The sequence below is a fragment of the Eschscholzia californica genome, unplaced genomic scaffold, assembly GCF_041429995.1.
Source record: "Eschscholzia californica isolate CP2 unplaced genomic scaffold, dmEscCali1.0.p SCAF_6, whole genome shotgun sequence".
Taxonomy (NCBI): domain Eukaryota; kingdom Viridiplantae; phylum Streptophyta; class Magnoliopsida; order Ranunculales; family Papaveraceae; genus Eschscholzia; species Eschscholzia californica.
The window spans coordinates 35432168-35444662 of record NW_028238483.1 but is presented as its reverse complement, the minus strand read 5'-3'; the positions used below and the strand labels follow the sequence as shown (position 1 = coordinate 35444662).

General features: G+C 37.5%; 2 protein-coding genes across 3 annotated transcripts; one reads left to right on the top strand and one right to left on the bottom strand.

Annotated features, from left to right (window-relative positions):
* Positions 1-2228: 2228 nt before the first annotated feature.
* LOC147534097 (protein DEHYDRATION-INDUCED 19 homolog 4-like) lies at positions 2229-5319 on the top strand. The gene is made up of 4 exons (XM_086650018.1): positions 2229-2597; positions 2701-2849; positions 4306-4568; positions 4999-5319. Exons 1-4 carry the CDS (start codon positions 2537-2539, stop codon positions 5108-5110), a joined length of 585 nt encoding a protein of 194 aa, XP_086506144.1. The 5' UTR covers positions 2229-2536; the 3' UTR covers positions 5111-5319.
* Positions 5320-7601: 2282 nt separating this feature from the next.
* Positions 7602-11458, bottom strand: LOC147534096 (uncharacterized). Of its 2 annotated transcripts, XR_015228023.1 has the most exons (7): positions 10856-11342; positions 10466-10692; positions 8972-9248; positions 8778-8863; positions 8602-8693; positions 7984-8348; positions 7602-7872 (listed from the first exon to the last, which is right to left on the bottom strand). XR_015228023.1 is itself a non-coding variant. In XM_086649476.1 (6 exons), exons 1-6 carry the CDS (start codon positions 11195-11197, stop codon positions 8113-8115), a joined length of 1260 nt encoding a protein of 419 aa, XP_086505602.1. In that variant the 5' UTR covers positions 11198-11458; the 3' UTR covers positions 7602-8112. The 2 variants fall into 2 exon arrangements, 1 of the variants encoding a protein (XP_086505602.1); XM_086649476.1 differs by having other exon boundaries at positions 7602-8348; positions 10856-11458.
* Between the last annotated feature and the right edge of the window lie 1037 nt (positions 11459-12495).

Genomic DNA, 12495 nt, shown 5'->3' with positions numbered 1-12495 from the left:
CTACTGCCGTAGAGAAAGAGGAAAAAATTTCAGGATGCAAATTTTGAAGTGAAATTTTGTTGGCTTCACCCCAAAATTTGCTTATTTCCCTAAAGTTCTTATATAGGCTAGCACTTCGAGAAATCAAGAAAATTTTTCAATGTACAAATTTCGGGAGGTAATACCCAAACCAGTACCTGATTCTAAACATGTGCATAGTCTTCTTACTAAACTTGGAGTGGTACCTCCTTGGCGATCCTTATTCCTTTGGAGGAAGGTGATGTATCTTACGAATCATTTTCAGGAATGCAATGTAAAACATGTGTATCGGGAGGTTAATGGAGTGGCTGATCTCCTTTCTAAAGCTAGATCAGATCATGACACCTTGGTTCTTAGTGATGCGGCTCTTGGTGATGATATCCTTCGCATCTTGGCTGAAGATAAGAAAGGTTATATAAGAAGAAGGATTAAGTGATTCTTTTTTTTTTTTGCTTTTGGCTTATGTTCCTTAGATTGTATAGCCGTGTAAGGCCTCTGTAGTACAAGGCCTCTTTTCCTTTCTTGTTTGTTATGTTGGGCTCTGGCTGGCTTTAAAGTCTGCTGATCTTTGCAAATAAAAAAAAACAAATTTAGAAAATACAAAAACAATAAACAAAAATGATGTGGCTCAACTCTATCAAAAGAAAAGACGATCTTGATGTGTACTTGTGTGTTTGTGGTAATTGGATTGCATAGATAGTATAAAAAAGGCGCATCATCTATAGCCGCACCCCAAATTGCTCTTGGGGCCTCAGTCGATAGATCTCCATTGACTCGCAACACCTGTAGGCGTCTTATTCGCATTGACCAGTCCAATGATGTCGGATCAAGCCCTAGATCGCCCTCATGTAACTTCACCATTTTTTAGTACTCTCCACCTTCTCCATTGTTCATTTTAATCAGTCAGTCGTGAGTGCCTGATTCTATGACTTCCCGATTGAACGACGACTATGAAATTTGGTTTACGACCTGTTGAGAGATGAAGACCAATGATGCATAGTCCTACCAAGAAAAGGTTGATCTAATGCATCTTGTACTATTCTTTCTGATTGATCATCTAATGCACTTGTTGCTTCATTAAACATAAAGATGTTTGGATCTCTCACAAGGGCCCCCGGAATTGCAATTCTTCATCAAACAGAAGGGGTACAGACAGGGCCGGCCCTGAGGGGCAAGCGAGCAAAGCCTCGCTTCGGGCCCCCAGGGCCAAAGGGCCTCACGGAAGGTAAAAAGTTAAGAATCGAAGGGGCCCCGATTTTTTGTATCTTTATACAAACAATGATCAAACTTGACAAGAAATAAACATTAGCTCAATTGGTAGAAAACATTTTTAGCAGTCCAAACAACCCATGTTCGATCTCAAGCATAAGTAAGTTTTTTCTTATTAATTTTTCTTTTCTACTTTAGTTGATTTCTACAACCACCACAACTACTAAACCTCCACATTGTACCTCCACTACTACACTCACGGTTATTAAACCTCTATCACTATCTCTACCATCACCACCACCATTAAACTGTAGATTTAGAAAAAAAATTACTTCGGTTGACACTTCTACTACCACAACAATTACTAAACCTCCACTACCACCACCACAATCACTAAACCTCTACCGTTGTAGCTCCACTACCACCACCATCACAACCACGACTACTACCATTACTAAACCTCAACAACACAACTACCACCATTATAAAACCTCCAGGACCACAATCACAATCAAACCACAATCAACACTATTCCCTTAAACACAAAAAAAGAAGGTTGAAACTTATTGAATTTTTTTTTGGAGAATCATTATCTAATATATATTTTTTCGGTTTTAAAAAATACTAAACAATATATTGATTCACCGAATTCTGAATTCGCTGAACCACTTAATTGTGAGGTTGTTCATAGACCGACAAGGACTCTCCATGAACTCATGTCGATTTACGAGTAACTCAACCAAATCATTCAATTCAGAGTACAAATTAATTGTGAACACAAGTTTCATGTTTAAATCTCACATTATGTGCAAAAAAAACACAAAAAGTTCTGATGTACAAATTTTTTTCTTGTGAAACGCGTATAGGCCCCATTTTTAAAACTCGCTTCGGGCCTCCGAAATCTCAGGACCGGCCCTGGGTACAGAGGTAGGCTCCAAAGAGGAATTTTTGGGTGCGCCTACAAAGACACCCTAAAAAGAAAATGGTTTTAGACTTTTAGTGCACGTGTATAAGAAGGACATTTTGTTGGTTATCTGATAAGTGCCCGACTGATAGAGATAAGGTTTCTTTCTTTTTAGTACTTTCTCTCTCTACAGAAAAATAGGCAATAACTCGTCGCTACTCCCCCGGTCGGGAAGGAAGGTCTCTCTTCGCTTCCTTCTATATTTAACCTCATTTTTAGCTTCTATTTATAGGGCTTTTCGATCACTCTCATTTCTAGGGTTTCAATTAGTACTATCAATAACCCCCTTTGAAATTTAGGTCTTCTTCTTAATTTACTTATACTTTTTCATTTCTACATAACCAAATGGATTCTGATTCATGGACTGATTTACTCTCTACTTCAAAGCCATATCAATCTCGAAACGGTAATTTCAGAAGAAAAAAAAGTTTTGATTTTTTTTGTTTTTGTGAAAGATATGATCTATTAATTTGGGTATTATTTATTCTAAATGGGTTTTATATTTGTAGATTTATACTTGGGTTTCGAAGATATAGAGAATGATGAAGATTATTCACAGGGAGATCCTAATCACTATCCATTCTATTCAGAGGATTTTGATATTATTGAGCTGTGTTCTTACATAGACGAAGAGCTTCCTGCTCAGGCAAAAAATGAGGTATTTTTTACTTGTAATCTGTTTCTTAACATTTTAGGTTTTCTTTTGCATATCTTTCTCAAAATAAAATTATGGATTTGGGTTTTCTGTTTTAGCTTCATGTGTTCTATTTTTTTGGTTTGGGGAGGTTTTTTAGATTATTGTTGATTGTAGAGGGTCTATCAAATATGAAATATATATCGTATGTTATCTGTTTTAGATCAAACTGTAGCTTTAGAGTCTGTAACTATATTAATTTCAATGCTAAAATGCTGATTTTAGAATTCATCTATGCTTAAAAATTCAAACTAGTGAACTTTATTTAGGATAGTTGTCAATATCAAATGAGAAGGGTAAAGGTTGTGTTGGAGAACATATTGACACTTGAAAGTATTCGGTTGGATTTTATTAGGGTGATACGTCTTGTGTCTCTTACGAGTTTAGATAGTGAGGGCACTTCTTCTCTTCTTGCATTCTTAACTCTTTTTCATTTCTTTTTTCTGACATGGACTTCAAGAGTCATTACATTCAATATGGCATGGAAACATCATAAATAAATACATAAAAGAGATAAGCCCTATGACTACAATCATAAAAGACATCTTGGGCCGTAAAGGCCATATAACGATTCTTAAAGCTATCCTAAGGCATGAAAGCCCATTCCTACCTTTACTTTATTTATACCCCTTAACACGAGTTAATAAATGATGGGTTCCACCTCCATCGTGAATCAAACCTGTAACCTTCGAGTTTTCAGAGTAGATGCACATCCTCGAGTGTTATTAAGGGGTATAAATAAAGTAAAGGTAGGAATGGGCTTTCATGCCCTAGGATAGCTTTAATCGCTATATGGCCTTTACGGCCCAGAAGTCTTTTATTATTGTAGTCATAAGGCGTATCCCGTTTATGCATTTATTCATTATGTTTCCATGTCATATTGAATGTCATGACTCTTGAAGTCCATGTCAAAAAAGAAAAGAAACAGAGTTACGGATTCAAGAAGAGAAGTGCACTCACTATCTAAACTCGAAAGAAACACAAGACATATCACACTAATAAAATACTCTGTCGATGTGTTTCAATGCAACCTCTACCCTTATCATTTGATATTGGCAACTATCCTAAATAAAGGAAGTTAGATTTAGCGGTTTCAAACTCATTTTGAGTCGTTCCATTGTAAAAACAGTAGATGGAAATTTATTGTGGGGACTTCTTGTTCCTGTCTGATACTATGTTGTGTAGTTCCTATCTACTTGTATGTTGATGGAGGGAAAATCGAACTCCCTCTTTCTTATGCTTCATATATTTCATATTCATTTTAGACAAACTGAAGTTCCCTTCTTTTATTCTTCAAACATTTTGTGTGCATGATTCCATGTTCATGTTGAACTTCACCACAGAAATTTGTAACGTATGCAACAATGAGTAGATGCTAATCATGTTCTGATATGGGATCCTTAATATATCTTAAATGCAGTGCTGGAGAAGGTTTCGTAAAGGTGGATCACGTTCAACTCTTTCTCTACTAAAAAAACAGCTACATGAAGGGAACCTCCAGTCCCATCTTGGAGGTTCTTCTGAACTATTTTCTTCATCCAACACAGAACCTGATCCACTGCTATCACAGTTTTTCCACAATTTGCCTACAACTGAAGAACCTTCAAGTTCAATTGCACCGTCTTACATTTCTGCTGAGTTGGAATTAGTCGATGAAGCGTCAGAGGAACAAGTGATTGAAAGGTATAATTTCTGCTGCTTATTTGAACAACTCAGCCGTTACACGCCACCATAGAATCTTATCGGATTTCATTATAGGTTACACCAATTTTTATAAGCACAACTACTATACTAGAAAAAATTGATATTTTTCCTCTTTACATTCTTTTGTTGTTTGAGATACATCATTTTTGACCACTTGGTGCTATAAACGTTTTCTTTTCTCAATAATGTTATGTTATTATAAACTAAACTAAAAATAAGCTGAAAATGTTGTGAGCGTTTTGTGATTGTTTTCTCGGTTTTCTACTTTTTTTTTCGATAATACCATTTTTAGACAAAAGAACTCGACCCCTTCTTCATTATTACATAATAGTGACATTTTCCTTTTTATGTGGATTCAAAACTAGGTTGCATAGAAACAACTCTTATTCTCTTTATTTCTTTATGACAGAAATGTACAACAACCATCTTACCTTTCTAAGAAGGACAAAGAAGAGAAGGAAAGCAGGTCTGAATTTGTACAGGGATTGTTGCTGTCAACCATGTTTGATGACATCTTATGAAACAAAAAGATATGCAGTTTTAGGCCTGAGAGTGATTTATCAATTATGATTATGAAGAGTTAAAACAAAATCCAATCCAGAAGACATAGTGTAGAGCATATAAGACAGTTTGTTTTTGTAAGTTCTGTAATTTCTGTTTACATAACTCTATTGTCTATGACTTATAGAGGGTACAATTTTTTCCCACCTTAAGTTTGCCTTTTCTCCCATTATTCATTCACTCCCCCTTTCTTGCACAATTTTTGGCCTCTTTCCTCGTGTGATATACTTACACACGAGTTAGCATGCATGAAGTACTGCTTAAAAGTGGCCCGGTTCAAAAATCATTCCTATGCAATGTTCGGAATCTTTCATAAAATGTACTTAGAATTGATTTACGGCGGAATTGATCAATGGAACCTCTTCAAAGTACACATGCATGCAAACTCATCAACCATTTGTACAGAAGTATCATTGTAAGTGCTTTCAATCACCAATACATAGAGCAGTCGCGACCCTTTGTCCTGGACAATTTAGCCGTGTGTGACGCCCCAAACTTTAACAGTTAACGTTGTGTCCCACTTTTGGCGCCCCAGACCCAAACCCAGTCCCACTTTTGGCGCCCCAGACCCAAACCCACAGGTACAGGATTTTGTTCTGGAAAAACAAATCCACGAACCTACTCAAAAGACCTCGTCACTTACCGAACTTAGGCGTCCTATAACTCCGACACTCTCGCGAACAATGTGGGACTATAACAATCCTCCACCCTCGGCTAAGAGGATGCCCCAAGCCTTAGCCGTTACCAATATGGTCTCCACTTTTGGCACCCACATATCACTTACCAAGCTAAGGCGTACTCTTATTGCCCAGACTGTGGACACTCTCGCGAGCAATGTGAGGCTAAAGAGGGCGTCCCGAGCCTTAACAGTTATCAATATTGTCTTTACTTTCCGCACCCCATTGTAATAGTCTCACATAGCTTGCTAGAGTGTCCGAATCCTAGGCTATAGGTGTATGCCTAAGCTGAGCAAGTGACAAAGTCTTTTGGACGGGCTCGTGGAATGTTTTCCAAGAACAAAAGCCCGTACTTGTAGGCTTCTGCCTGGGTGCCAAAAGCGAGAACAATGTCGCTAACTCTTAAGGCTTGTGGGCTTGTATACGAGGAGTCAAAGGCTTGGACAATATCGTTAACTGCTAAAACTTGGGGAATGACACCATATTACCTCCTTTCTGGTTAATCGATGGTAGTCTGTTCAGCTTCCAAACTCATAGTGGCAACTAAAACACGAGGGTGCGTCGTGGTGGTTAAACATGGTCAAAAGTGAATGTACTAGTAAAGTGAATGTACTAGTAAAGTAATCGTTGATAGTCTCTCAGTTAAGCAGTGCTATGTTCGATTAATTATCCATGAGGAGCAGCCTGGGGACCGTTTTGACTTTAAGTCTCTGTGGAATAGCATCATCCCCCTAGAGTCAGTTTTTTTGGTTTGGGTAGCAGTCTTAGGTAAGCTCCCAACGGTAGACATCCTCAAAAAGAAAGGGATGCTCATGCCCAATAGATGCGACAGATGTTCCTTAGCTGAAGAGACAATCAGCCATTTGTTCATTCACTATGGGGAAGCTCTTGGATCGGTTAATTTAGCTTGGTGCCCCAGCCTCCATCCCCCAAGCCATGGAGCAATGGGAGTTCGTCCCAGTCAAGAAGACGAAGAGAGAGTTATGGTGTCTAGTTCCTTTGGCTATCTGCTTTTCAATTTGGAAGGCCAGAAATGATGGAATCTTTAGAGATTCTAGTGCGAGATATAAAGGGAGAGGGAGGAAGTGTTAGGAGTGTTATTTGCTTGGAGTAGACACTTAGGCTGTGCGAGATTGTATTCTTATTTTGACTTCGTGACGAATTGGGGGAGCATCATAGGTTGAGATTTGTTAGTTGTGCTCCCCTTTCTTTCTCTTTGTATATTCTTGTGCTCTTTTTCTTTCTATATATTCAATCAAGTTTTCAAAAAAAAAAAATAAATAATTGCAAAACATAATTGAGGTGTCCAGAAAGTCAAAGGCCCGCCTAGGCTAGTGAGTCGCAAAGTCGAGAGAGGAATCAACTCGCCTTGGTGCAAGCCCCCTGGTTTCCCCATGTTGCAAAAGGGCTCGACTTGCCCTTTTAGGGTTCACAAGTTATTGTTGAAGCTTGCTTTGGTACGAGGATCAATGGTCCAATTTGGAGACCTAGTATACATCTAGGAGTGTCTACAAGTACCATATATCCCTAAGACCCTAACCAACAAGCTTGCACTCAATAGTAAGTTTGCTTGTGGAACCCCGTTATCACTAGCTTGAAAGCGAGTTTTCTTGTTGATGTTGGTCGAGCCCATTCAAGGTCAAAACGATATCGTTTGTATCCACGACTTCCTTGTTGGTACATTTGCTCGACGCGGAAATAATAATAACATGAAGGAGAAAAAAAAACAAACAGAACCATTAAGAATCCTACAGAAAAACAAGTTGATGAAGCATTTGAATGGGCAAAACAGGTTTTAGATAACCTAATTTAATACCCCTCTATAGGTGTTACATAAAATCCACATACTACAATAATTTATAACATCTATGAAAGTCTCATATGGTGGCCTTCAACCCTAACAGCCTGGTTGATTGCCACATTCTATAAGCAAACAGTATTCAAAGGAGAGGGTTTCAGAATGGCTTTTTTTGTCTGAGAACAAGCATCTACTTAGAAGCATACTAAAAAACAAGTTTCTTCAACCTTTTTCAGACGATCTATGCCTTGAATAAAAAACAAGAGACAAAAAGTTATCACCGCCTTCACATGTAAAGCTCTAGAGCTCTCATTAGACATATAGTCATAAAGAGAAGAGGTGTAGTAGTTAAACTAACCTTTGATTTGCAGGTTACTGTATCGAAGATAAGCTGGTTCTACCGAGAGCCCCAAAACTTCGGTGTTTTTTTTCTTTTTATTGCCATATGCATGGAGAGAAAATGTCTAACCCAGTTGCGGAAGGTCTTTCACCTTCTATATGTGCCGTGAGTAACAAAGAATTGGTAATCCGGGTGATCTACATTAACACACTGCAGCCATTTTTCAGCAGCTTGCAATAACGAGTTCACTTGTTGATGCTCGTATACTCCGTTTGGTGTCCAAATTGAACCCTTGAACTTATAAGATGCAAGCCCAAATGCAGGTATAGATAGCTTCTCGCACACACTTGCACCCAAACCTTCTGTCTGTCCATTCCCAGTACCTTCAGCAAGAATATGAAAATGCAACAAGATCTCAGTATCTTCTGTAACCAAAGGAGGGTTCTGTAAACCTGGAGAGAAAGAGAGAAAGAAGAGAGACTGCTCTCTTCCGAAAGGCTAGATTTTGGAAATATGGGTGGGTGTTTTCTACTTTTCTTCATTACCTTCTCTACAGTCTTTTCAATCAGATATTGTTTTTGAGTAATTTCGATTTAGCAAAAGAGATTTGCGAGAAAAGAAAGAGAGAGAACATACGTCTAAAAGGTGTTGACAGTGAATGGAAGGTTAGAAAGCAAGCGTCCAGATCCTGTAAGGTTGGACCAGTAGGAATCCTGTATATTGGGTACCTGAAAGAACGTTCCAACGCATCATAGAGTTCATTATAAAGATGAAATATTTAGAACTAAATAAGCAATATGAATCTAGCATACCAAGCCACAGATATCCAACTTGAAGGTAATATATCGCAGCTCCTGTATGTTTTAAGCTCAGGAAATCGAGACGCAAGAACAGAAATCTGTGTAAGAATATGTTGTCAGAAAGGTTACTATATTGACAAAAAAATGTACTATTTCACACTTGATTTACCAGATGATTCCACAACCGCACACGAGAAAGAACTTACCTTATCAGCTAATGGTTCCCGGCTATATGGAGTTTCTCGCTCCAAGTATTGAAATTTTAGATGAAACTTCAGATGAGACGGAGGGTTGGAAACATCTTGTTCATTAGATAAACACGCAAGAGGTTTCTCTCTCAGTGATAATCTACCATCGTCCACATTGTTCTGCTTACACCATTGCCTGTCTGAAGAATGCTTGGAGCACCTTTCCACATCGTCACTACTACCATCACTGCTTGATTCCCTGGAGGAATCAGCATCACTGTCCTCCCCAGGTCGCCTGACATCGAAAATTTAATGGAAGTCTACCAAATAAGACGACTAAATCGAAAATGGCAACCCCAACACATACTTTACTTATTACATTACTGAGATAACATGCCCCATGTGATATGATATCATACCATGTGGCCTGCAACAGTGTATCAAACTTAACCTCATTTTGAAACGTATCACGTATGTAATGGGTTGGAAAAGGCTAACCACAACCAATATTTCTGTAAATTTTCAATAATTCGAGCCTGAGGGTACGAATGAAACTATTGAGTTTCAGGTACACGTCTCTTATAGGCTTGTAAGCACGACTACTGGTTGCCTTATCAGTTATTGGTAGGATCGCTAGGAATACTTTATGAAGCGGCTTTAAACTGATGAAATCGTATTTAGGCCAAAATGCTTGATGTTAAAACTTACATACTTAGAAAAATATTACCACCAACCCATACCCTCAGCCAACTAGAAGCCCATTAGTTGGAGCTTAGATGGCTAAGCATGTCAATCAAAATCAGAAGATTCCCAATTACACCTGTAGTACTGAAGAACGATAGTGATTCATGGAAAAGGAATACCAAAACATTAAGGAATTTATGATTATCAGTACGCAACGAAATCGCTGACAAGAGGAAGTTCAGTTAATAGTAGCAAGAATGCAAATAAGCAAATTCTTAGTAACAAAGGTCCCAATGCGGCAACCTCTGAAATATGAAAGGAAGGGGGGAAATCAAACAACGTTACTTAAAAAGAAGCGGCGTGTGTACAACCGTACAAGGAAGACTAGAACTGATTTGCAACAAGATTGTTTACGCAAACAAAAGTACTCAAGTACTCAAGTTAATGTAATGCAAGGATCATTTTATAGGTATGTGAGGTTATTGGATTTGTATAAAAAATCACTAAAGCGACAAAGGATAATCCAAAACGAAATGAAGCCCTAATACGATAAAAAAAATAGCTCTTAAATTTGATGGGAAGACTTTGTAATATCATAACAGTCATTACTTGTGATTTCAGAAGACCTAATATCAAGCACATTGGATACCAAAAGAATAAATCAACGACCTTTCCAGGAGAACATATAAATATCATACTGTGTAACTATAAACCAGCAGCAAGCATAGCAGTACACTGTAATCCTAAAATAACCATGCAAGCATAATTCAACTGCAACAAAAACCCGTAAATAGAAAACACAAATCAGATTGAACAACTAAATCTCACCTTGACCTAGAAGTGGGTTTGGATGAATCCACATACAACTCAATAGCCGACAAGTAGGGTACATAATACTGGACGACGGAGTCACTCCCATTCAACACAAGAGGAACTCCAGCTCCATAAGCACTCCACTCCTTGAATGATTCCCAAAGATCCCCAAGATTGAAGTAAGGATTCTCTCCTGTATATGTATCTAAATGAATTCCATCTTTCCGTCCCCTCGAACTCATCTAAACGAAAAATTCCCCACACATGCCCAATTAAACAAACCAATTCGAGAAACAAAGTAAACCTTTAGAAACAAAACAAAAAGGAAAAAAAAAAAAACTTCACAAACAAGTCAAAAATCAATAATCAGTAAAAGGAGAAGCAAAAGGAACAATTTTTAAGTACCTTTGAGAAATACTGAGCAGGAACAAACGGAGTAGTTGATTCTAAAAACCGATCTAAGTTAGTAGAATTCGTTAATCTTGGCGGTAACGAAGAACTAATTGAAGTTTTAGACGATTCAATTTCATCGCATTCCGTTCGATTATTACCGGCTTCTTCAGTCGTCTCTTTCAACTCCACCATCTGTCTTTGAAGTTGTTCTTTTTGTTGCTGGATTTGTTTCTGCTGCTGCTGCTGCTGCTTCTGTTGCTCTAACAATTTTTGCTGGTGTCTTCGCATGGCAGGTGGATTGTAAAATCGATCTCCACTATGACTACGAGCAAATGAAACTCCAGAACCAGACATTTTTTTTTTTTTGCAAAATTTACAGTCAAATCGACGAATTCAAAGAGAAATCAGTAAAGATCAGAGAAAGGAAATATCCACGATCGAAAGTATAAATGTCTTTGTTGTTATCCGAGATTGAATTTTTTGGTAAAGAAAAAAAAAACTAAGTGATTCGTCAATAATTTAGGTTTCTAGGGTTTAGGGAGTCATGAGATCTTAAACTGTCGAATAAACAAAGATCAAGAAGAGAGGGAGAGAGAGAGAGGGGGAATAAGATAAGAAATTTTTACTCAAAAGTCCAAAAAATGACCCTATAACTAGGATTTGGCCCACCATAGATTATTATAAGTTGCAAAATCCATTTTTTCAAAAATAATCCTAATCCAATCCAATTTCGGATCCCTAGGTCACTTTTCCCATCTCTAGGAAGCCCTTACTTTAAATAATCTCTCTTATACCCTTATATATATATGTAAGAGAAGATGCCTGGGTTTTTTCCTTCCATTTATATCTCTTTCCCTCCTCAAAACTTTCTCTTTCCCTCCTCAAAACTTTCCATCCATTTTCTCTCTCCTATATCTGCTCTCTCCTCCATAAGAGAAAGAAATATTTCCTTCCATTTCTCTCTCTCATCTGTATCTCTCTAACAACTACTAAGCTACACGGATCCGGAAATATTTACAGGTTTGAGTTTCCTTATCTTCATCCCTTCATCTTCATCATAAGCCCTCATCTTCATCTTCTTTGCATTTTGCTTAAAACAACATAAACCCTCATCTTCATCTTCATCTTCATTTTCTTTGCACTTTGCTTAAAACATCATAAACACTCATCTTCATCTTCTTCTGTAAATTTTTCGTTTTCTTAAAACATCATAAAACTTTCTTCTTTATTTTTTCGAAACATAAAAGTTTCTTTCTTCTTCTGTATTTTTTTTTCATCTTCATGATCTTTATCATCAACACCATGATTTGTTCCATGAACCTTCTTTAGTTTTTAGAGAGTTTGTGTTCATCTTCATCATCATTATCATTATCATCAACACCATGTTTTGTTCAACCATGTTTTGTTCATTGAACCTTCTTTGTTCTTCATCTTCATTTCTATCTGAAATTTCGTTTGGTTTTTACACTCATATTTTCTGACACAACAAGTTATGTCCTAAGAAAAACCCAATATGTTTTCTGTTTTCATAATTTTCATGTGTTCTGTTTTCATAAATTTCATGAAACATATTGTCACTTCCACAAACACAAATTCCTTTGTTTAGAGTATTTTCGGAAGTATATACTCATGTTTTCACCCTGTTGTGATTT